Consider the following 26,096-nt stretch of genomic DNA (forward strand, 5'->3'; position numbering starts at 1 on the left):
TCCCTAATCGCCCTTGAACTGGGTGTCTTGCCGGACCATTTCAGAGGGGCTGTGAAGAGTCAACCACATTGGTTCCTTAAGGTGGTTCTTGCACAAGCAGTGGGGCCAGAGCCAGAGATAATTGTTGTCTTTGGACGCAGAAAAGTCCTTCAACATGGTTGAGTGGAGATACTTGTTTAAGGTTCTGAAGAAGTTTGGGTTTGGCCCTGTGTTTGTGTCGTGGGTGCAGCTGTTGTGTGAGGCACGGTCGGCTGGTGTGCAAACTAAGGCCATGAGTGCGGGGCCCATCAGGTTGCACAGGGGGACGAGGCAGGGTTGTCCTATGGCTCCGTTGTTGTTCACATTGGCGATTGAGCCATTGGCAATTGCCTTGAGTGCCTCGGACAAATGGAGAAGGATTGTGAGTGGGGGTGGGGGGGGGGGGGCGTGGTGGGAGCACAGGGTATTGTTGTACACTGACAATCTTTTGTTGTGTGTAAGGGACCCAGGGGCAGTGGTGGGTGAAATTATGGGGATATTGGAGAAGTTTAGCCCTTTTTCAGGGTACGAGTTGGGAAGAGTGAGTATTCTGTGGTTGTGCGACTTCGCAAGCTGAACTTCACTAGTCTGGCACGTAGGGGGAGGGTGGATTTGCAGAGGTGGGACAGCCTTCAATTGTCTCTGGCCGGCCGTGTGCAAGCGATGAAGATGAATATATTGCCAAGATTCGTGTTTTGGTTTCAGTCCCATCCGGTCTTCCCGCCTGAAGCGTTTGTCCGGGGCTGGAGAGGTAAGTAGCGGGTTTTATATGGGCAAGAGAAAAGGGAGTCTTACAGAGGGAGAGGCAGGCTCTGCTGTTTTACTATTGGGCGGCCAGTGCGGAGAAGGTGTTAGGTTGATTTGGGGATCACGCAGTTGCCTGGGTACAGATGGAGTTGGGGTCGTGTAAGGGGTCGTGTCAGGAGTCGTTGGCGATGGCCTCTCTACTGTTTGCCCCAGCAAAATATTCATCTCCACGTTAAAGATATGGTGGCAGTTCCGCCACTAAGCTGGGGTGTCAAGGTGGGGGCGGGGTGTCAAGGTAGGGGCGGGGGGGGGGGTGTCAAGGTGGGGGCGGGCTGTCAAGGTGGGGGCGGGGTGTCAAGGTGGGGGCGGGGTGTCAATGTAGGGGCGGGGAGGGGTGTCAAGGTGGGGGCGGGCTGTCAAGGTGGGGGCGGGGTGTCAAGGTGGGGGCGGGGTGTCAATGTAGGGGCGGGGAGGGGTGTCAAGGTGGGGGCGGGGTGTCAAGGTGGGGGCGGGGTGTCAAGGTGGGGGCGGGTGTCAAGGTGGGGGCGGGGTGTCAAGGTGGGGGCGGGGTGTCAAGGTGGGGGCGGGGTGTCAAGGTGGGGGCTGGGGTGTCAAGGTGGGGGCGGGGGTGTCAAGGTGGGGGCGGGGTGTCAAGGTGGGGGCGGGGTGTCAAGGTAGGGGCGGGGGGGGGTGTCAAGGTGGGGGCGGGGTGTCAAGGTGGGGGCGGGGTGTCAAGGTGGGGGCGGGGTGTCAAGGTGGGGGCGGGGTGTCAAGGTGGGGGCGGGGTGTCAAGGTGGGGGGCGGGGTGTCAAGGTGGGAGCGGGGTGTCAAGGTGGGGGCGGGGTGTCAAGGTGGGGGTGGGGTGTCAAGGTGGGGGCGGGGTGTCAAGGTGGAGGCGGGGTGTCAAGGTGGGGGTGGGGTGTCAAGGTGGGGGTGGGGTGTCAAGGTTGGGGCGGGCTGTCAAGGTGGGGGCGGGGTGTCAAGGTGGTGGCGGGGTGTCAAGGTGGTGGCGGGGTTTCAAGGTGGGGCCGGGGTGTCAAGGTGGGGGCGGGGTGTCAAGGTGGGGGCGGGGTGTCAAGGTGGGGGCGGGGTGTCAAGGTGGGAGCGGGGTGTCAAGGTGGGGGCGGGGTGTCAAGGTGGGGGCGGGGTGTCAAGGTGGGGGCGGGGTTTCAAGGTGGGGGCGGGGTGTCAAGGTGGTCCCCTCTCTGCAGGGATGTTTCTTCCAACCGGGGAAACTTGATGCCACTTTCATGGGGTGCAAAGGTAATGGGCTGGAGAAGGAACAGGATCTATTTTTGGAAGGGCGGTTTGCTGATTGGGCGTAGCTGAAGGAGAATGCAGGCCTTGGCATGTTTAGATACTTTCAGATGTGTGACTGGGCCCGGCGCGTTTTATTGACGTTCCCGGGAATGTCGCCATCCACCTTGCTGGAATGGATCCTCGGCTGTGTGGGGTCGGAGAAGGGCAGTAAATCCGGTTTGTATAGTGGGGGAAGAGCAGGATCCGGTGGAGGAGGTGAAGGCTGGGTAGGAGAAGGAGCTGGGTCCCATTTTGGAGAAGGAGGTGTAGAGTGTGTCTCTCCGTAGGGTGAACGCTACGTCATCCTGCGCGAGGCTAAGTTTGATGCAGCTCAAGGTGGTGTTCAGGGACAGACCTCACCAACGCCTGAATGAGTCAGGTTTTTGAAGGGTTTGAGTTTAGGTGCGAGCGGTGCTCGAGAGAGAGCCTGCGAATCATACACTCATGTTTTGTTCCTGCCCCATATTGGTGGGTTTCTGGGAGCCTTTCTTCGTCACTATATAGACAATTTTAAGCGTGGATTTGAAGCCCTGCCCATTAGTAGCGATACTTAGGGTGTCAAGCCAGCTGGAATTGAGGGCGGGGTGATGGCGGATGCTCTGACCTTTGCCTCATTGATGGCTTGGCGACGGATTCTGCTGAGCTGGAGGCAGGTGGTCCTCCCAGTGCCGCAGCATGGCTAGCTGACTTGATGGAGCTCATTCATCTCGAGATGGTCAAGTTCACAGTGAGGGAAGGGCAGCGCGGTGGCGCAGTGGTTAGCATTGCTGCCTCACGGCATGGAGGTCCCAGGTTCGGTCCCGGCTCTGGGTCACTGTCCGTGTGGAGTTTGCACATTCTCCCCGTGTCTGCGTGGGTTTCGCCCCCACAACCCAAAGATGTGCAGGGTAGGTGGATTGGCCTCGCTAAATTGTCCCTTAATTGGAAAAATTAATTGGGTACTCTAAATTTATTTATTTTAAAAATGGAGGGGAGCGACTGACGGGTTCTATCGGAGATGGCGACCATTTATATTGCATTTCAAGGACCTGGTTACTGTTAGCTGTTGGGGATGGGGTGGTATATTGGGGGGTTCTAATTGTTGGTGGTTTTTTTGTTGAGGTGGTTGATACATGAGTTACTGTCTAATGTCTAATTGCTGTTTACGTATAAAATGTTCTATATTTAATAAAAATTGTTTCCAAAAAAAAGTCAACCACATTGCTGTGGGTCTGGAGTCACATGTAGGCCAGACCAGGTAAAAACGGCAGATTTCCTTCCCTAAAGGACATTAGTGAACAATCAATGATGGTTGTCATGGTCAGCGTTACTGAGACTAGGGGCACAATTCTCCGATCACGGGACAGAGTGTCCGCGCCATCGTCAACGCCGACGCATTTCACGACGGCGCCAGCGCCAGCCTTACTTCCTGTCGCGTACTGGCGACGCACCAACCCGCGCATGCGCGGTGGCCTTACTGAACACGCCGGCCCCGACGCAACATGGCGCAGGGGTTCTGGGGCCGGACGCGCAACAAAGTAGGCCCGGGGGGGGGGGGGGGGGGGGGGGGGGGGGGGGGGGAGAGGCCGGCCCGCCGATTGGTGGGCCCTGATCGCGGGCCAGGCCCCCTCCGAGGACGGAGCTCCCCTCCCCTTCCACAGGCCGCATCCGACCCTTCGCGCAGAGTTCCCGCCGGCAGCGACCAGATGTGGACGGGGCCGGTGGGAGTCTGCTTTTTCCACGCGGCCGCGCAGCCCATCCGGGCCGGAGAATCGGCGGCCCGGCCACGTACAGCGACCGGCGCCGTGCCAAACACGCCGGCGCAAGTGCCGCCGATTCTCCGCACCTCGGAGAATCGCAGGCCGACGTCGGGGCGGCGTGGCGCAGTTCCGGCGATTCTCCAGCCCGGCGCGGGGCTGGGAGAATCACGCCCTAGGTTTCAATTCCAGAATATTCAGTTGAAGGGTGAGAGGTGGACGGTGGAGCCAAACCTTGGCTCAGAATACTGGGTGAACAACAGGGGGATATTTGCATTTGCTGCCCCCCCCCCCCCCCCCCCCCAACCACCCCACCATTGCAGGGTGGGAGCCCATAAAATGCCACCTATGGGTGACATAATGATAGTCAAGACCATGAAAAGAGTGTAAAAGGCACAGCCTGTCAGATTGTTAATCAGTCTCCGAATCCGTCCATCATTGCACACACGGGCTGATGCTAGCCCCTGGCGGTACAGTGGTTGGCACACAGTGGCACTGCTGCCTTACGGCTCCAGGGATCCGGGTTCAATTCCAATCTCGGATGGCTGTCTGAGTGGAGTTTGCACTTCCTCCCCGTGTCTGCGTGGGTTTCCTCCGCCTGCTCCGGTTTCCTCCCACAGTCCAAAGATATGCAGATCAGGTGGATTGGCCGTGCTAAAATGCCCCTTAATGTTCAAAAGGTGAGGTGGGTTACTGGGTTACGGTGATCGGATGGGGGTGTGGGCTTAAGTAGATGTGCTCTTTCCAAGGGCCGGTGCAAACTTGATGGGCCGAATGGCCACCTTCTGCACTGTAAATTCTATGAGTCTATTCGATGATTCCATGATGGGGGGATGCAAAAAACAGCAATGACGCACAATAATTCAATATCAGCGGACAAGGATGTTGGTGCAAATGGTACGGTGGGGCAAACCGAGAAGCCATTCTGCAGTAAAAACCTGTTCCTCCGTCACCCCTTCACTGTTTGCTTTTAACTAGCCCATTAGGAGGAAGGGACTGCCCTCAGCCATTGCTGTTTTGATGAATGTGACCTGAAACCGACAAGGGCTTCGCTTCAGGAAAACAAACAGCAGCTTCAAAGTGCGCCATACAAGACTTATCCTGGAACAACGTAAAGTTGTGAGTGAGACGCTGAAACCACAAGGGGGGCCATTGCTCTCCGGTCCCCGTGCTAACGTGGTCTGGATTTTGTCCAGTTGCCTTTCAGTAAGTTTCCCTACAGCATCCACCACCTCCCCCCCCCCCCCCCCCCCCACCCCCACCCTGGCCTCGATGCACAAATGGCCTCTGTGCTTTCAAACTGTTATAAACACCCAGAAGTCTAAAATCTCCTGTTACATCGAATCCAAACAACTTCAAAGCACTCCGTCATGTCTGTCTCTGCACCCAGTCAATCACTGAGATCTTGATAAAGTGACATATCCCTTCACTGCTGCTGGACATTGTTCCTGATGTGAACCGCTCGTTGTGTCTCCCTGGGAACCTGCGTGCTTTAATCTTGATGTTCCCCCCCCCCATCCCCCCCACTTGCTGGCCACAAGAGCTGGGTATTTTTCACAGCCAGAACGCCTAAATCTATAATCCTGATTTTAACCTAACTGACGTGGAAGTCTGACCCTCACTGGCCTTACTCCCCAAGTCGGTAAAATTGGGACTGATATTCAAACGAGGTGTGGGTGTTCCGAAATGCTGCAAAGATTAACACAGGGACCACTTGTCTACATCCTCTGACGTTTCAGGATGAGATCATCTATCCAGATTGAATATATAAAAAAGACTCCTTCAAAAATAAATCTCACAGCAGATTTAACCAGTGAAGCAATCGCGCCTTCTGCTCTGGTGGTTCCTGGTGCAAGCCGCTGTCTGCCCACTGAGCATGTGTTCAGTCAACTTTGGCAGGATGTATTCCATATGGTTTCATTCGGATACCTGCCCATTCCATCCACCCCAGTAAACCACCTTCCTCCTCAACTGCAGTATCTTTGTAAATCACAAATGGCAAAGGCCTCACTTAGTTAAGACCTCAGCTATCCTCTCCAGGCCATCGTTGTGGCATTTACTTGGTCATACCAGTGACACTGGCTTTTCATTCTGGGCGGGATTCTCCTGAATCCCCGCAACGGCCCGACGCCGGCGTAAAAAACGGCGCGAGTCTCTCCAGCGTCGGGCCGACCAGAAGTTGCAGAATCTTCCGCACTTCCGGGGACTAGGCCGGCGCCGGAGGGGCTGCTGCCGCGCCAGCTGGCACTGAAGTGCCCGCGCGAGTTACCGCGTGCGCAGAACCGCCGGTGTGGTTCCGCGCATGCGCAGACCGGCCGGCGTATTCTAGTGCATGCGCAGCGGGGTGTCTTCTCCGCGCCGGCCATGGCGGAGCCCCACAGTGGCCGGCGCGGAAGGAAGATGTGCCCCCAAGGCACAGGCCCGCCCGCAGATAGGTGGGCCCCGATCGTGGGCCTGGCCACTGGTGGGGACCCCCCAGAGCCAGATCCCCCCCACCCCGAGAACCACACCAGCCGTTGGACCATGTCCAATTCACGCCAGTGGGACTGGCCAGAAACCAACGGCCGTTCGACCCATCAAAGCCCAGAGAATTGCCGGAGGGGCCGCTGCCAACGGCCCCTGACCAGCGTGGCGTGATCCCTGCCCCACCCAAAAACTGGCGCCGGAGAATACGGCAGCCGGCGTTGGAGCGGCGGGCAGGGATTCACGCCGCCACCCAGGGATTCTCCGACTCATGTTTTTTTAAATAAATTGCCCAGTTGCTGTGATGGGATTTGAACTTGTAGCTCTGGGTCTTCAGCTCAGGCCTCTTGATTATTTGCCCAGTAATGCACTCACCATGCTACCATTCCAAATAAGCTCCTGGTAGGTCCTTCTGGATTTTGGCCAGGACCAGGATCAAAATAAGGGGAAGTAGATTTAGGACTGAGTTTAGGAGGAACTTCTTCACCCAAAGGGTTGTCGGGCAGCACAGTAGCATAGTGGTTAGCACAATTGCTTCACAGCTCCAGGGTCCCAGGTTCGATTCCCGGCTTGGGTCACTGTCTGTGCGGAGTCTGCACGTTCTCCGCGTGTGTGCGTGGGTTTCCTCCGGGTGCTCCGGTTTCCTCCCACAATCCAAAGATGTGCAGGTTAGGTGGATTGGCCATGCTAAATTGCCCTTAGTGTCCAAAATTGCCCTTAGTTTTGGGTGGGGTTACTGGGTTCTGGGGATAGGGTGGAGGTGTGGGTTTGGATAGGGTGCTCTTTCCAAGAGCCGGTGCAGACTCGATGGGCCTAATGGACTCCTTCTGCACTGTAAATTCTATGAAATGAATCTATTGAGTTCCTTGCCCAGTGAAGCAGTTGAGGCTCCTTCATTAAATGTTTTTAAGATAAAGATAGATAGTTTTTTGAAGAATAAAGGGATTATGGGTTATGGTGTTTGGGCCGGAAAGTGGAGCTGAGTCCACAAAAGATCAGCCATGATCTCATTGAATGGCGGAGCAGGCTCGAGGGGCCAGATGGCCTACTCCTGCTCCTAGTTCTTATGTTCTTATGCCGGGAGGCACAAGTTATGTATCTGACTCAGCATGACCTGTAAGTTCTCTCAGAATCTTTTCTTTGGCTGAAAGGGAGGGGTTTTTTTTAATTATGAAGAGGTTTGATGAAATAGAGATAGAGAAAATGTGTGTGAGTCTCAGTGTTAGGTTTGAACAGTTATGTTGAAACAGTTTAGCGGCTGATTTGCACTGTCTGACCACAACCACCATTCAAATCAAAAGAAAAGGAAGGAACGGTTCCTGCTGGCCCCACCTGTACATTGAGGTAAATGTTATTTTACAGCACAGAAACGGGCCATTCGGCCCAACATGATCAAACAAAGCAAGCATCTTGTGTTCCATAAGAGTTCCTCTGACCTTACTTCACCTCACCCTGCCAGCAGAATTCTTCCATTCCTTTCTTCCGCATGTGCTGATCGAGCTTCCCCATAAACATTTCCATCTTATTCAACTCAACCATGTCCTGTGGTAGCGAGTTCCACAAATCTCTGGGTAAAGAGGTTTCCTCTCAGTTCCCTATTGGATTTATTAGTGACTATTTTACATCGATGATCCGGACCACCAGGGCTGGATTCTCCGAGTCTGCGGCTATGTCCGCAGAATCCGTCTGGTCTTATGACCAGAATGTCGGTTCTCCGCCCGGTGTGGGGGCTAGCAGCCGCACAGCACAGAGTCCCTGGCTTTACCCGCGGATACGGCCGCGGAATGGCAGGGTCCGTGGCCACGCGTGTGCACGGCGGCGACCTGTGACGGCCGCGCTGTGCAACATGGCACCGGCTGGGCACGGACCCTGCCTGCCATAAACTGCCCCCCCCCCCCCCCCCCCCCCCGTAACCCCCCTCGCCACCCCCGGATCACACCCACCAGTCCCCCCCCCAGCCCCCGCCAAAGGCCCCTGCCAGGGGAACAGCTCCCCCCCCCCCCCCCCGTAACCCCCCCCGCCACCCCCGGATCACACCCCACCAGTCCCCCCCCCCCCCCAGCCCCCGCCAAAGGCCCCTGCCAGGGGAACGGCTCCCCCCCCCCCGTAACCCCCCTTGCCACCCCCGGATCACACCCCACCAGCCCCCCCCCAGCCCCCGCCAAAGGCCCCCTGCCAGCGGAACGGCTCTCCCCCCCCCCCCCCCCCCGGCCGATCGTGGCAGTGCTGGACACAGTCCGCAGCCGCCACGCGAGGTCCCCGAAAGCTGTGAGCACACGTGCCCCTCTCCGACCCATCGGGGGTGGAGCATCGGGGGAGGGCCTCAGGTGACGTCCTGAGCCCGTCCCAATGGCATTTGTGAGGGGGTGGAGCATCGCAAAAACGGCGCCCCCCCCCCCCGATTCCAGTGTAAAAGTGGATTCTCCGGCCGATCTCCGAATGTGATTTCTGCGTCAACGATCAGAGAATACCGCCCTTTAAGTCTCCCCACAAAAGTGGGGAAACATTTTCTCCATAGCTATCCTATCAAACCCTTTCATAACTTTAAAAACCTTCCCACCAGGTCACCCTCCACCATGCTGTTTTCCAGAGGAAAGAGGTTCCATTTGTCCAACCTTTCCTGATGGATATCCTCACAGTCCTAGTACCTTGGGAGGCACAGTGGCTAGCACCACGGCCTCACAGCGCCAGGGACTCGGGTTCAATTCCAATCTCGGGTGACTGTGCAGAGTCTGCATGTTCTCCCCGTGTCTCCGTGGGTTTCCTCCGGGTGCTCCGGTTTCCTCCCACGGTCCAAAGATGCGCATGTTGTCTGTGCGGAGTCTGCACATCCTCCCCATGTGTGCGTGGGTTTCCTCCGGGTGCTCTGGTTTCCTCCCACAGTCCAAAGATGTGCAGGTTAGGTGGATTGGCCATGATAAATTGCCCTTAGTGTACAAAATTGCCCTTAGTGTTGGGTGGGGTTACTGGGCTATGGGGATAGGGTGGAGGTGTTGACCTTGGGTAGGGTGCTCTTTCCAAGAGCCGGTGCAGACCCGATGGGCCGAATGGCCTCCTTCTGCACTGTAAATTCTATGATAATCTATGATAGACCAATTGCCCCGGGCGGGGGATTGAACCTTTGTTGGAGGGTCGGTGCAGACCCGATGGGCCGAATGACCTCCTTCTGCACTGTAGATATTCTATGATCATCCCTGTAGATCTTCTTCTCCATCATCTGCAGTGCCTCCATGCCCTGATTGCCTGAAATAAACTGGAGCCCACAGCTACCCTCCATAGTGCAGATTGCTTTAATTTCAGCTCATAGTCACATTGACAAACCCTCCTCACCATCCGATAAAAGCAGCATCACTTTGTCTACCTGCACTCAGGTTCAGGCTCCTGCATCACAGTGAGATGGGTAGGGCAGGCTCACATTCCTGACTGAATCAAGTGGACCTGCAGCCAACATCAACATTACAGTCTCCAGTAATCGACAATCTATTTCTGTTCTCCCTTCTTGAATTGCCATCCAACCTCGCTCAGACTCTGCAGTTTATAGGGATGGTCCAGGATCAAATGCCCCTTCTTAAAGGCTTATCCCTCAATCCCCTCTATCACCACTGACTTTATTGTGCCCTTTGGAGGTTTTTTTCAAAGGGGTTTTCACCCATGGTGTGATCTCGCCTTCTCCATTAACCCTATGCCATCCCTCTGTTAATATTTAACATGAGGAAAATGCCCTCAGGGAGACACCCCACCACTCCCCACGGTGATCATGGATCGCACTGTATCACTGTTAGTCCCGGCCACACTATATACTGCACTGCCAAGACTCATGCAGTACATTACTCAGGGATGGTATTCCCAAGGCATGTATGAGACAGTAAATAGCTACAACCTTCTGACTCCTGGCAATCGATTCATTTAAGAAGTACAGGGGGAAAATGACAGTAATTAGCAGGCACATTTCCAGCACAAGGCAGTGTTGGGTGAAGGGAAAGAGTTACTGTACATTCTGGTGTCTGTCGCTCTGCCATGGCGACATAACCTCAAACACTAGAGGGCACAAGTCGCTCTCTTTAATGAAACACAAGGAAGTGTCTCTTTGGCCTTCGTCATTAAGCAAAGTCACTGGTGAAATCGCACCAGTTATACATTCTGGGAGACTTGCTTTAAAAATGAGTTATCTCCAGTCACCTTGTTCCCTGATACGTTCAGTGATCGGGAATGCACTCAATAAATAAAAATAGTCAAAATTTTACAGAGGATCTACAGCACCGAAACGGGCCATTCGGCCCAACAAGTCCAGGCTGGTGTTTGTGCTCCGCTCGAGCCTCCTCCCACCCTGTCTTCATCCCACACTATCAGCCTAATCGTCTATTCCTTTCTTCCTCATCTTGTTATCTGAGGGAGGGAACCACCCTGTCACTGTCCCAGAATTTACCTCTGAAGATTTAGGGTGCAAACCTGCCACCGCATTGCGCCCTGTGCCGATCCTGTTGCGCTGGGAGCAACGCAGGAGAGGGCCAAATCGGAATTTACGCCGGGTGCAAAACTGTGTGAAAGTCACCTGATCCGCGTCGCCCAGTGTAATGTGGATCATGCCCAGATAATCATATTTAAATGATCCATTAGGCCGAGTTAAATATGCGCAACTGTTTGAGGCCGTAGTCTCCCGGCTCCTGGGAGTCACTGACAGCACCGGCGAGGCCAGAGCCGGGCGCTGATTAGTAATGGTCTCCACATGCACAGACCAGGCGTGGTGGCAACTCTGGGGGTCTCGCAGGCAATAGGAGCCCCCCAGGTTGTCGGGGACAAGGCAGGGCAATGCCCTGGCACACCCCTGTCATGCAGTCACCCTGGCTGTGCCAAGTTCACACCCTGGCAGTGCCAACCTGGCATTCCAGTGAGCCAAGTTGGCATTGCCAGGGTGTCAGGGCACTGCCCAGGTGCTCAGCCAACAGGGTAACAAATTGGAAAAGCCAGGGGTCAGGGCCTGAATGGGGCCATGCCATAAAGGGGGGGTTAAGGGGGAATGCATGAAGGGTTGGGGGGTGAAGGGTGGTATGAAGGGGCGTCATCAAGATTGGGGGGGGGATTGTGAAGGGGGTGTCTTGAAAGGGGGGATCTTGAAAGGGGGGGGAGCCTGAAAAGGGGTGGGGGGAATTCAAGGGGAGAAGCCCTGAAGGTGGGGGAGCCCTCAGTGACCCATAGTGGTGATGCCCATGTCTGCAGGGGTGGCATTGGTCATGGGGTGGGTAGTATGGTGGACCCCACTTAGAGATCGGGCACCCTTCCCAATGGCACCCCAATCTCTGAGGAGTCAGTCTCACTGACGAGTTTAGTTCCCCACTGCTGAAAACATTTTGAAGTGTGGGATTGACCGGGGAGAAACTCGGTAGAAAATGTGCGTTTGTCAATTTACTGCCTGAAAAGAGAATGTTCAGAGTATGTAGCTGTGTAACTTATCTCCTTTTGATTTGCAGGAGAAAGCTGACCATCCAGCCACATTAGCGGTATGGGTTATCAGGGTGAATGAGCTCGATCCAACATTGAGTATAGAGCACAGGCTCATCACACAAATACTCACACAAAGCACCAGCCAAGCTGAAAGTTGGCGATCTGTGAGTAAGTCTGCACTTATTTGGAATGCACAGCACAGGATCAGTCCTTTCCATCCAACTGGACTATGCTGACATTTAAAATGTGCACAAGCCTCCCCTTCATCAAACCCAATCATCACAAGCTTCTAATGCATTATCCCTTGGTGTTCCTCCAGCTTCCCACCGAGAGTTCATCTGCCGAATTTCTCATTGATGCCGTTGTTACTTCTAGACTTGACCATTCCAATGTATTCCTGGCTGTCCTCCCCATCTTCCGCTCTCCTTTAACTTGACCCTGTAGGGCTCCGCCATATTGCCCGGGGGCCGGCACGGGGACGGGAACCCACGCACAATCGCGGAATCCCGACCAATGTGACTGCGAATGACAGATGGCCAAAATCCTGGTCAAAGAGGAAAGTTTCGAGGAACATTCTAATGGAGGAGAGATAGGCAGGAAGGCAAAGAGGTTTTGAAAGGGAATTCCACAGTCTAGGTCCTGGACAGCTTGAAGGCATGGCCGTCAATGTTGGAGAGATTAAAATTGGTGATGCGAAAAAAGCCCTAATTGGACGAGTGGCGAGAAATTGAAGGATTGTAAGGGCCGGAGGAGATTGCAGTAATAGAGGGGGGAGAAACCATGGCTGGATTCAGACCCAGGACGTGAAGCTAACCTGTAAAAGCAGAAGACCATCACCATCCCAACACTAAGACACATACATTGATTAACTGAACGAAACAAAAGTAGGCCAACATCTAGGCTTATGCAATTTATTTTGTTTAAAATTTTAAACCCCCCTCACAAATGTTAGCGTTATACCCTGGCCGAATCCTATTGGCTGGGGACAATTGGTTATCCCACGACTCTTGGGGAGTATGACCTCCCCCCAATGAGGGGAGAGTGGGGCAATCGCTCGTAGTTGCAGCTGTATAAAGAGAGCTGGCCAGTGTGGTACCGGCTGGAGATGGAGCAGTGATGAACTGTTGCTGATGTGTACTTATCGTTGTAACTAAAGTTACTTTCTATTTGACTCTACAAACTCGTGCTGGATTCCTCGTGGCCCTCACAAAAGTCGAATTACTATTTTCCTCTTGATGTGGAGATGCCGGCGTTGGACTGGGGTGAGCACAGTAGGATGTCTTACAGCACCACGTCACCTGAGGAAGGAGCAGTGCTCCGAAAGCTAGTGTTTGAAACAAACCTGTTGGACTTTAACCTGGTGTTGTAAGACGTCTTACTATTTTCCTCTTGTAAGAGCACAAGAAATAGGAATGTGTCATGTGGCCCCTTGAGCCTGCTACATCAGTGAAATGATCAGAACTGATCATCAACTTCCCAAATTCATTTCCCAACATTCCCTTAGTGCCCAAAACTCTACTGATCTCAGTCTCCGATATACTCAACAACTGAGCATCCAGAGCTCTCCGGGGGAGAGGATTCCAAAGATTTACAAAAGCCCGAGAGAAGAAATGTCTCCTCATCTCAGTCTTAAGTAGTTGACTTCTCACCCTGAGACTATGACCCCTCGTTTTGGACACTCCAGCCAGGAAACAGCCTCTCAGCGTCTACCTGCCAAGCCCTTTAGGCATTGTATAGAGAAATCAATTAGATCAGCTCTCATTCTTCCAAACTCCAGAGAAACTCGGCTCCATCTCTCTTCACAGGACCACCCTCTCATCCCTACAGTCAAACCGGTGAACCTTTGTTGAGCGCCCTTTTGAAAGGATTTTGTCGTTTGGCTGTCCGCACCGTGATCCTGCAGGGTTATTACCGCGTCAGGCGAAGATAAGAAAGGAAGATTTCTGATCTTTCTTTCAATTCTTTAGCAAGCTTGGGTAGGAGTGAGTTATCACCTGAAATGGTTGCTCGCCGACAGAGTGACAGCAGCAGAGAAAGATGCAATACGGCACACACCAGGTGCTGCTTTGCTGAACGAATATTCAACGTGAAATGTCAGTTTTACGCTTCAATCAGCAGGTTGCACTGACAGTTTCAGGCGTGTTTGTTCAAACTAGGTGGACTGCTGTTTGCTTCTAAATGGCGTGAGATTAAAAAGTGCGCAGAATCAACAGTAACCGAAAATTATTTAGAATTCATGGCAATGAAACAATTACTGTTCATTGCGGGGGGAATTTAGAACTCATGGCGGGGTGCTGGCTAAGTTTTACTTCAGTGTATGAGCCACTGGAACTCATGTGATATGACAAAAGGAGACGGATGACGCCTGCGCTGGCCCTGTGAAAGAGATATCTATTTCGACCCACTCTCCTCTGCTCTTTCCCAGTTAACTTGTTTTTATTTTCCTTTTTCAAGTATGTGTCTGATTCGCTTTTGAAGATGTTAAACCTGCTCCCACTGCCTGTGCATTCCAGACCACAACTCGCTTTGTTGAAAAAGAAACACTCCTCATCTCCTCCCCTTGTTCTTCGTCAATTATCTGAAACCCTTTTTCCTCCAGCTACTAACCCGCCTGGAGACAGTCCCTCCTTATTTGCTTGACCAACCACTCCTTTGCCGTTTTGAACGCCTCTATTAAATCTCCCCTTAACCTTCTTTGCTCTAAGGAGAACAATCGCGGGCTTCTCTTCACCATGGGGTTTCCATTAGACACAAATCTCCATGGGATACACTGCTAATCCTTATTGCCATTATCAAACAGCCAGGAATGCCTGAAGGTAAATAGTCTGACAACACGGCAAACAATGAGCACCGTCTCCTGATTTCTCTCTCTATCCCAAAATAAAAACGTTGATTTTATCCACCTTACAGAGCTCAGTGAACGCTGATGGATACAAACCTAATGCCCAATTGACAGAGCCACCTGACACTCATATATTCATTTTTAACCTTCACAAGTCATTTTTACAAATCTGTTGTAAAATACCTGTCCATTGTTTTTAACTTCAACATCATTCAATTCATTTTTACTGACAGCTTGCATAATAGCAGCAATGGTTTTTGTTTCCATTTATTTGATTTGAATGTTTTGTGTCAAACTAGGTTGATAATGGGTGACAGGGAGTTAAACTGAACTGAATCTATTTCACATTCTATAATTCATCATATTTTTCACAAAGAGACAAAGGAAATTATTTAATCTCACAATGTCCCAAAAACATGCTGTAAAAAGAATCCTGATGCCTTTTTAGATTTACCTGTGAGGAAAGGGAGGTACAGAAATTTACGGAAGAATTTATAGATAGTAATAGACATTAGGATTGAGATAGAGGAGATTCATTGACACTGTGGATCCCCCCCCCCCCCCCCCCCCCTCCCCATCCTTATCCCAGGAAAGTCCTTTATTGTACAAATTTAAAATAAAATCACAACCTGACACTTCAGTCCGTTTTCTTCTTTCAATGAGGGACATTGCAATTGTATCACCAACTCCCGATTTGAAGAAGTGAATTCCTCAGCTAACTTGCTTTGAGACGGGGAGTGGGAGTCTAAGGGTTAACCAAGAGGCCATGACACCATGAGACACAAGTACATCATGATCTATTAAAAAGTGTTGAGGTATATGAGAGAGAGAGATGGCAATAAGAAAACCCCATGGCCTACCTTTTGTCACTCCTTCCCAAAACGACCATTGTATCTCAGCATAACCCCCTTCAAATACGTCATTTTCTCAATTTCAATCATCAGCCATACTGTTACCATCACTACTGGTGAGCTGGCCAGAAGCAGTCACAAACTCCTGCACCATTCAAAGCACGCTGGGCCGAATGGCCTCCCTCTATGTCATATATTTTCCCATTTTTCTTTGGAGCATTGAAATTGACTTACACATTTAGTCGTTGTAGAGGTTAATCACACTTACAATCCTTTGCTCAGAAGGATGTTAATGCTGCTGCTGGTTTCCAATGAGGGGGCTTTTATTTATAAGCTACAAAATAGGATGCATAATTCTCATTTTTTTCACTGCAGAGTTGACAACTCTTGTTGCACATATTCCTAGAGGTTTTAGCACATGACCTCCCACTATCAACAGTACTGCCCAATCAAACAGCCTTCCTCCCCTCTGCATCACAAGCAATATTTGAACTACAGCCGTAGATTGCAATCAATTAAGAGAATGAGAAAGAACCCCAAAATGTTTAATGCTGCCATAATTTATCTCCCTGCTTGCAGACGAGTCCAGTGGATTAATATCTGATTCTTAGAGACTCCAAGACAATCCTGGCATCCTTATTTTCAAGTGAACTTTAGCCAAACTATTTAAGCAGCAAAGTGCCTTGTGAACAAACACTTCCAAACTCTTCCAAAGTTGTTACGAGGTGTTGGGAGATCTGTTTCAGTGTTTATGCCATTGGGAATTTCCAGAGAATAGACAGGGGGTTCATCACACAAGGGAGGTAGGAGGATATGGCAGCTTACTGAACATAAGGTGGACCATCAGAGGACTTGATGAAGTAGATGCTGAGAGGTTGTTTCCCCTTGTGGGAGAATCCAGGACCAGGGGGTGGAATCTCAGAGTAAGAGGTCACCCATTTAAGGCAGAGATGAGGAGGAATTTCTTCTCCCAGTGGGTAGCGAATGTGTGGAATCCTTTGCCACAGAGGGCTGCAGCTGTTGGGTCATTAAGTATGTTCAAGATTAAGATAGACAGATTTATAATCAGTGAGGGAATCAAGGATTATGGGGATCAGGCAGGAATGATCATGTCAGATCAGTCACGATCTTATTGAATGGCAGAGCAGACTCAATGAGCCGAATGGTCTACCTCTACTCCTAAGTCTTATGGCAAGTAATCCAGAGGCCTTGACCAATGCTCTAGATATCTGAGTTCAAATCCCACTGTGGCAGCTTGAGAATTTATCTTCAGTTAAATAAATAAATCTGGAATGAAAGACTTTCGATCAGTGGTGGTGCCAATGTAACTACTGAATGTCATTAAAAACCCATCTGGTTCACTAATGTTCTTTAGGGAAGGAAATCTGCCCTCCTCATCTGGTCTGGCCTACATGTGACTCCAAACCCACAGCAACTTGGTTGACTCTTAACTGCCCCCTTGGAAATGGCCGAGCAAGGCACTCAGTTGTATTTGAGGCAGTGGCTCACTCCCAGCTTCTTAAAGAGATTAATGGATGGGCAGCAGATGCCAGCCTTGTCCATCCTAGCAATACAACAAAAAGAGATGGAGATTCTTGAACGCGCTCTGTGCACCTCCCAAAGGCTGGTTTCAGAGTTACTGGCAGTGGTGGGGAGCCAATGCCGGGGGCAGGGTGGGGGAAGCAGGGGTGGTACTTCTAACCAAACTCTCCAGGCAGGAGACCAATGGAATCAGGTGGTATGTTGGGTTTACACCACCACCCCCGCTTCCCCCTCCCACCCCCCACCTCCGTCCACCCAACTAAATATTATTCACCGGTGACTTTAATGGAGAGTGATATACAAGCATAGCGAGCAAATGGCATTGCGCTGAATCCATTAGTTTCCCTGATGTGTGAGTTAAAGAGTAAAACTGCCCCCTGTGCACCGCCTCAGCTGCTAATACGAGTGATCACTGGGTGGCAAGGGAGAACAAGGTCAGGGAGAAAACCAGAGAGACAAAAAAGTCACCCCAGTCTTAAAGAGAAGTAAAGTGACAATTATGGATGTGCAGCACTCAGGGAGAATGTGTAATTGACCATTCATCAGGGCCTTCTGCCCCGCGTTGTACCGTAGCATCAGACTGCGATACAGCTCAGAATAGGCACCCACTCGTTTCATGTGGTCAGATTAATTCCCGACCCTTCCACCCCCCACCCTTAGCACCAAATCCCTCCTGGGCACCTTTGCTCAAAACCGCCTCCCTTTCAGCTGAGCCAGAAGGGTCATGGAGCCTGCTCTCCTCCTGTGATCTTAAACAGATCAGTTCAGTGTTTGGTCAGCCCAAGTGCAACAAAGGTTTGTTTTAAATGGACTTAGTTGAAGTATCATGACATGTTATCTAAACAGGGCTTGGGCTAATGGACTTCAGACAATGAGCAGGGTAATACAGTCCACTGACAGCTTGTGTGCAGTGGCATGAAAGCATGGCCAGACATGAAGGGCTGCTGACATTCTACCTTTTAAACTAGTTTTGATTAACTTTCACTCTTTCTGGGCACGGTTTCTCTCACTTGGCTGGGAGATGGGAAGTCCAGGTTCTCGTGTGAGCTCCAGAATATTTAACAATGATGAAAGGGGTGAAAACATCAAATTGGCCAGCTCTTGAATGGAAGGGGGCCACGACATTTTAAACAAATGATTTAGTATGACCCCTTGCTTAGCTTCTTGCTCACCAGGTCTAGTCTATGGATCTGAATTATCACAGGCCATTAACCACAGTACTTACTGTCAGTGGACTGATTGGATTAACAGCATTTCTGTAAAACTAGGATCCTGACAATGATTATTTGATTAAGAGTTTAATAATCAATAGGGTTCTGATTCATCAATCACTGACGATTCCCCCTTGTCGTCCGTGACACTATCATTAGCCTGATTAAGTCCCTGCAGAGCTAAGAATCTCAGTGGTCAGCATTAATGCGGCAGTCTCCTTCATACGGATATTATTAATGCTGAGAAATTTGGGATCCTCCGGCATTAACTATTAAAAGAGGCTGGTTTAGCACAGAGCTAAAAAGCTGGCTTTTAAAGCAGACCAAGGCAGGCTAGCAGCACGGTTCAATTCCCGTACCAGCCTCCCCGAACAGGCGCTGGAATGTGGTGACTCGGGGCTTTTCACAGTAACTTCATAGCGACTTTCATTTCATTTTTCATTTCAAGAGAAAATGTTTTTAAAATTCACTGAATCAATTTAATAATCAATCAAGTAGCTGTTAAATCTGAAAAACATATAATGAGGCACAATACAGCTATAAAACGTGAATGAAAACTCCCATGCCTTCATTATACAGCGTGCAGCGTCTGTTAAAAAATCAACAAAGGTTAATTATGGCCCTGCGCTAGTCAGTCGTACAGGTGTAGGAGATTGTTCACCAAGATGCAAAAGGCATGCCGTTATTGTAAAGCAAAAAGCAACACATTTCCATGGCACAATGTTAGCAGTAGGTTCCAAAACATTGGCTGAAGTGGCCAACAATAATCCTGCTTAATGAGTGCTATTGAATTATACTTGAAAAGGAGAAATTGCAGGGCCCTATTGAAAGAGCTAAGGGGGTGAAACAAATCATTCAAATTGTTGCTAGAGGTACATACGATGGGCCAGATCATCTCTTTCCGTGTTGTATGATTCTATGAAGAGTTCATTACTGTCCCTGGGGCTCAAACGACCATGCAGACAAAAGCGAACATTACGCTCTACTAATCTATTGAAAATGCAGGAAGAATAATGACAAAAGACACACCAAAAAAAATCTACATTCATAATGCTGCTGCCAGATATATAGACCAGGAAAGCGAGATGGTTTCTGACAGTCAGTCAAGGCAAATATTTTTCCACCTTTAGCTCTAATATCGATTCTGTGGAAATACACTTTTACATATTTCCAATCGAATGACATCATTTCATCCTTCTCCATGAGGTTTTTATTTGTTGTAAATCCTCGTTGAAATGATCAGATCACCACTTGATTACATTAGGAGGAGCTCAGGGATTTGAAATACTAGTAGGTGCTGGGAAACCTCAAACTTAATCCAATGAATCTTTCCTCCATTGTCTGGAGTTACCACACAACATCCTTCGTGACATTATTTTTCATCAAATTCAAGGCTGGGCAAAGGTTTCTATTTCCCACCCTGGGAATGAGAACCTGATGGACACACACCCACCCACCCACACACACACACACACAACCCAACTCACACACGATACACATATACAAAATATACACACCCACCCACACACAACCCAACTCACACATACAAAATATACACACCCACCCAAGCACAGCACAATCACACATGACACACATTTACATAATATACACAACCCAACTCACACACGAAACACATATAAAAAATACATACCCACCCACCCAGACAAAACACACATATACAAAAAGCACACCCACCAACATACAAACCAACTCACAAAGAACACACATTTACAAAATATACACCCACATACAATTTCCACCCAGATACACACCAGAACATACATGTAGAATGACACACATGTACATACACCTGGAATCACAGAGAAATACAGTGCAGAAAAGGCCCTTCGGCCCATCAAGTCTGCTCCATCGCATGAAAAGCACCTGGTCTGCCAATCCTAATTTGCCAGCACTTGGGCCATAGCCTCGAATGTACTCACATACTCAATAAACACCCCCACACATAATAATAATCGCTTATTGTCACAAGTAGGCTTCAATGAAGTTTCCTGTGAAAAGCCCCTTCGTCAACACATTCCAACGCCTGTTCGGGGAGGCCGGTACGGGAATTGAACTTGCGTTACTGACCTTGTTCTGCATTACAAGTCAGCTGTTTAGCCCACTGTGCTAAACCAACTCCATGCCCATATACACACACGTGTGTACACACACCAGGGCCGGTTTAGTTCAATGTGCTAGACAGCTGGTTTATGATGCAGAGCAAGACCAGCAGCAGAGGTTCAATTCCCGTGCTGGCTGAGGTTATCCATGAAGGCCCCTTGCCTGAGGTGTGGCGACCCTCAGGTTAAATCATCACTGGTCAGCTCTCCTCCCCAAAGGGGAAAATAGCGTATGGTCATCGGGGACTATGGTGACTTTACTTACTTACTCTACACATACAAACACACACACACATAAACCACACACCATACTCACACACATCAAAAGTGCACCAAACACTCAGACCATCCATTAACATAGGCATACATTCACACACCAAGTGGACCCGCCCACCCACTAGACACACACACAAAACACAACCACCCACACATGTACATCACAAACCAAAACACACACCAAACATCTCCCTGCCCCTATGAACACACACACACACCTTCGGTCCTGTTTTGTATTTGCAAAGACCTTAATTATGATCAAAAATCTCGCCTTGAATGTTAGAGCTCCTGCACAAAATAATGAACAGAAATTTGTGCACCTGCCTTGGGAAAGTACAGCACACCTTGTTTATCACATTGAACTTGTGGCACTCAAACAGGCCATTCGGCCCAACTGTGATAGTACTGCACAGAGCTCCCTCTCACCCATCTTCATTTCACCTTGTCAACATAACCTTCGATTCCTTTCTCTCTCGTGTTTATCCAGCTTCCCCTTGAACTCAACTAGACTAAACCTCAACTACTTGTAGTGAGTTCCAATTGTCCTCTCTGGGTAAAGGCGCTTCTAGATTTGGATTTCCGAACAATTGGAAACACTATTGTGTACATTGATCCAATCGTGGTTTTAAAGACATCCCACACCTGAGTCTGCGCATCTCTAGCATTGAAACTAAGAGTCCAACAGCATCATTATCGCAGCGAGCTTCAGATAGTTTACAATGAACATGTGTCAATCAATATTCAGTTTAAAACACTGGGGTTATACAAAAATGTGAATTCCACTATGTTCTACATGTTACAGTCACAGGGGACATTTGTATTGAAGGGGAATTCACGACAAATCTCTGGTGAAAACTTGCATCTTGCCACCTCACCCAGGTATTGCCTGGTACATTGTCTAGCTTTGACAAAGAGTCATCGGTCTCGAAAGATTAGCTCTTTTCTCTCCCTACAGATGCTGCCAGGCTTGCTGAGATTTTCCAGCATTTCCTCTTTAGTTTCAGATTCCAGCATCTGCAGTAATTTGCTTTTATACATTGTCGGGTGCAGTAATCAAACAGGTTTCAAACTTTCAAAACGAGAGGTAACGGAGTAACCAGAGGGAGAGGAGGCAGGAAAAGACATGCAGAGCTTCTGAACACGGGATGACCTCCAACGGAGACCTTAGAAAGACGTTCTGAATGATTTGCAAGTTAAGGAGGTCTAATTGGACAATCTTGGGTCACAGGTCCAATGCAAAAATATAAACTCCCCGCAATGCAATGGAGACAAGCTGAATTGATTTTTTTTTAAAATCATTTTATTTTGGAGGGGAGAGATTAAATCATTTTTTGAGCAGAGCCTGCATGTGGCCTGGGCTAGGGGTCCTGCAACCCCCCCCCCCCCCCCCCCCTCCTCATTCCCAGGGCAGAGAGTGCTTGCTGGCACTCAGAGAGTGCTAAGTGGCTGACACTCTCCATCCAATCCCTCCAGCTGGTACCTGACTCTTTTTTAAAAAACGATAAAGATTCCCTCGTTACTGCAGACGAGCTCCCCCCCCCCCCCCCCCACCCCGCACACACACTCTCCCCTCCCCTCCCTCCTCCCAGCAACCGCGATCCGCCAACAAAATCGACAGCCCATCTCATGAATGTAGCAATTCAGCACACAGCCTCCAGCCTGCTACAGTGGGAAGGAATGTGCCTTCCCACCCGCTCCAGTGTACCACACCGACATGCCCCGTTGCTGAATGAAGCTGATTTTAGTCCATGAATTGGAAAAAGGGGGGAATCCTGAATAAAACCCTGACTTCAGTGGGATTCTTGCAGCAGTCCCTCTGCTCCAGCCCCAGACCGCAGTACACCTTTGCCCCAGCTCTGCTCCATCCGATCTGGGACTTGAGAGGGGGACAGTTTGGGTGATTTTTTTTTCTTGCCCAAGGAAGAGGTCACACACACACACGTTGTCCCGCAAGGTTCAGCACCGATCTATCCAACCCACTGCATGTGTGCAGCATCTTTTAAAAACAAAAAAAAATCACACAGACTACACACACACCAGGCAAAGATTAAAATCGGTTAACCCTTCTGTACACTGTGTGTGTGTTTTTTCAGTCTATCTGGATCCACACGCAGCTCAGTGGTTGCGGAGGTTTTATTGCACAGATTTACCCTCAGACAGCAAAAGAAAACCTTCCACAAAACGCGACAATCTCACTGATCGATTTCTTGTGATTGACAAGAAACACAGATTGTTTTGGATGTCGATGCCTTGTTTATCAATCGTTGGAGAAGAGGGAGAGTTGTTCTTGCAGATCTTCTGAAGGGGCTGTCAGGTGGGAAATTGACATGGAAATGTATTTTAAACAAAGTTGGGGGATATTAATCACCCCCCCCCCTCCTCCTCCCCCACAAGCCCCCAGATCCCCCTCCCTCTCAAAGGAATCCGCATCCCAGTAAAACCAACAAGAGGAAGGTTCCTGCATCCACTATCACTCACTCTCAGGGATCATATAAACCCTCAGCAAGCTCTTCAGACTGAAGGACAAGCGGGTTCCTCTGTTCCTTGCACACAGAGTTCAGCACAAGACAGGAGGGAACCTTTACTCCAAATCATCAGCATGCCAGCACAATACATTCACCAGCATCAGATTTTCTGTGAACATTTCACACGCAATCCTTCTACCAAATCAAAACCAATCTGTCCGACTGGATCCAGATTAACACATTTATTTCAATGAAGCAGTTTTTAAAAATGAATGGACAGTAATGTTAATGAGTGTGGATCATGTTGCCTGATCCCTGTATTCATTAGCAACCTTCCCTCACTAATCTGCAGCCACCCGTAACTATTGCTTCAAAGGAACTGATGGAGTATCTGCTCTTTAACTCCCCGGGTCGCCCCCTTGCCTACTACTATGGGTGGTAAGGGACCCCCATCTCTCTCCCCTGTCCCCCACCCTTTCCCCCTTCCCGCCCTCTCCCCCACTCTCCCCCTCACCTCCACTCTCCCCCTCACCCTCTCCCCCACCCGCTCCCTCTCCCCGTCCCTCTCCCCCACTCTCACCCTCACCTCCACTCTCCCCCTCACCCTCTCCCCCACTCTCTCCCTCTCCCCCACTATCTCCCCCCCCCCCCCACACTTTCTCACTCTCTGCCTCTCCCCGCTCTCTCCCTCTCCCCCACTCTCTCCCTCTCCCCCACTCTCTCTTCCTCTCCCCAACTATCTCCTTCTCCGGCTCTCCCTCTCCCACACTCTTCCCCCTCTCCTTCTTCCTTACTCTTTCCATCTCCTTCCCCACTCTCTCCCTCTCCTTCACTCTCCTCTTCCCCACTCTCCTTCACCCGCTCTTCCCCACTCTCTCACTCCCTTTCACTCTCTCCTCCTTCCCCACTCTCCCTCTCCTTCACTCTCTCCTTCCCCACTCTCTCCCTCTCCTTCCCCATTCTCTCCCTCTCCTTCACTCTCTCCTTCCCCACTCTCTCCCTCTCCTTCCCCATTCTCTCCCTCTCCTTCACTCTCTCCTTCCCCACTCTCTCCCTCTCCTTCACTCTCTCCTTCCCCACTCTCTCACTCCCTTTCACTCTCTCCTCCTTCCCCACTCTCCCTCTCCTTCCCCACTCTCCCTCTCCTGCACTCTCTCCCTACCCACTCTCTCCCTCTCCTTCACTCTCTCCTTCCCCACTCTCCCTCTCCTTCACTCTCTCCTTCCCCACTCTCCCTCTCCTTCACTCTCTCCCTACGCACTCTCTCCCTCTCCTGCACTCTCTCCTTCCCCACTCTCCCTCTCCTTCACTCTCTCCTTCCCCACTCTCTCCCTCCCCTTCACTCCTTCCCCACTCTCTCCCTCCCTTTCACTCTCTCCTTCCCCACTTTCTTCCCCCAGTTCCTCCACCCCTGCCCATTTTCTCTCTCTCTCCCTCTTCCTCTCCCCTTCCTTCTCTCTCTCTCTCTCTGTCCCACTTTCCTTCCCCTCCTTCCCTCGCTCTCTCCCCGCTCTCTCTACCTTCTCCCCATCCCTGCCCTCCCTCCTGCCCCCTGCCTCACTCTAAGCTGCCCTGCCTCTGTGTCCTTACCTTGAGAGGAGCGGGGCTGCGCTATCGCCGCCAGCACAGGTAGAAGCAACACACGGAACAAGTTCTGCGTCCTGGCTGCACACTGACTTTTCCCCATGGTCAGCAGTGTGGGGGCTGGTGGAGGGGAAATTCCACCCTCAAAACAGCAAAACAGGCGTCCAGCTCTTTTTGAACTTGAAAAGAGGCCGAAGATCTTCTCCTGTAACCCGGCGCTGAATCAGATCGAGAGCGAGAGAGAGAGAGACAGGGATGAAAATGAACTGAAAGGCACTGTTCAAGCTGGGAGTTGCTGCAGCTTTCAGAAAGCTGAATGCTGCCGCCCTTTAAACCTCTCCTGGCGTCTTCCCCCTTTGCCAATCTTGTCAAAGCAACAATCGAAGGAGGGAAATGTTATCAAGTTTTTTTTTCCCCCGCTGTGTTTTAATTGTAGCTGGGCAGCAGGAGGCTGCGTGCTGGGGAGTTCTTGGGTGGGGGGCAACAGGGAAATCCAGGTTGGGAGACAAGTCTGTTCTGCTGGGGACCCAACTCTTGTTGCATAGACTGTCTTCTTAGGGTCAGAGCATCCTTCAGTACTGTGACTTCAGGGCTGTGGGAGAAAGAGTTGTCAAGGCTGGAGGGGAGAGTGTGTGCGGGGAGGGAGCGAGAAAGAGATTTAGACACAGTTAGTATCCAATAGCACTCAGCATTTTCCCTTTGCTGAGTTCTAACTGCTGCACACTGTAAAACCTGGCTCGGATCATCCAGGAACTGGAGTCGCCCAGCAGAATGAAGCTTCACTTCCCCCAACATTCATAACTCAAATCATTCATTAATAATCTTCGCTCGTGTCACAAGTAGGCTTACATTAACGCCGCTGTGAAAATCCCCTCGTCGCCACACTCCGGCGCCTGTTCGGGTACACGGAGGGAGAATTCAGAACGTCCGATTCACCGAACAAGCACGTCTTTCGGGATTTGTGGGAGGAAACTGGAGCACCCGGAGGAAACCCACGCAGGCACGGGGAGAGCGTGCAGACTCCGCACAGACAGTGATCCGAGCCGGGAATCGAACCCAAGTCCCTGGCGCAGTGAAGCAACAGTGCTAACCGCTGTGCTACCGTGACTGATAGCTGGAGTAAGGGGGTCGCCCCGAGAGGGCAGGTTGGACAGACTGGGCTTGTTCCCACTGGAGTTTAGGTGAGCGAGGGGGGTCACCTGATTGAATTGTACAAGATCTTGTGATTCCTCTTGTGGGTGAGTCTGAATTGAGAGGGCACCGTTCTAAAATTAGGGGTCACCCTTTTAGGACCGAGATGAAGAGAATTTCTTTCTCTTTGAGGGCTGTGTGACTTTGAAGCCCCCCTGCCTCGGAAGGCGATGGAGGCGGGGTCTCTGAACATTTTTCATCCGGAGGTAGATAGATTCTTGTTTGGCGAAGGGATTGGATGTTATCGAGGTTCTGTGGGGACGTGAAACTCAAAACACAATCAGCTCAGCAATGACCTATTTGAATGGA

The 26,096-nt window shown here is 50.7% G+C and overlaps 1 protein-coding gene across 3 annotated transcripts in view; it reads right to left on the minus strand.

Annotated features, from left to right (window-relative positions):
* LOC119963518 (netrin receptor UNC5C-like) overlaps positions 1 to 25,241 on the minus strand; it is a 412,811-nt gene extending 387,570 nt beyond the window's left edge. For all 3 annotated transcript variants that reach the window (XM_038792778.1, XM_038792777.1, XM_038792776.1), the window contains exon 1: positions 24,603 to 25,241. In XM_038792778.1, the coding sequence (XP_038648706.1) occupies positions 24,603 to 24,699 (97 nt within the window). In that variant the 5' untranslated portion in view covers positions 24,700 to 25,241. The remainder of the gene's footprint in view (positions 1 to 24,602) is intronic.
* Positions 25,242 to 26,096: the final 855 nt, after the last annotated feature.

Source organism: Scyliorhinus canicula, chromosome 3 (assembly GCF_902713615.1).
Source record: "Scyliorhinus canicula chromosome 3, sScyCan1.1, whole genome shotgun sequence".
Classification (NCBI taxonomy): Eukaryota; Metazoa; Chordata; class Chondrichthyes; order Carcharhiniformes; family Scyliorhinidae; genus Scyliorhinus; species Scyliorhinus canicula.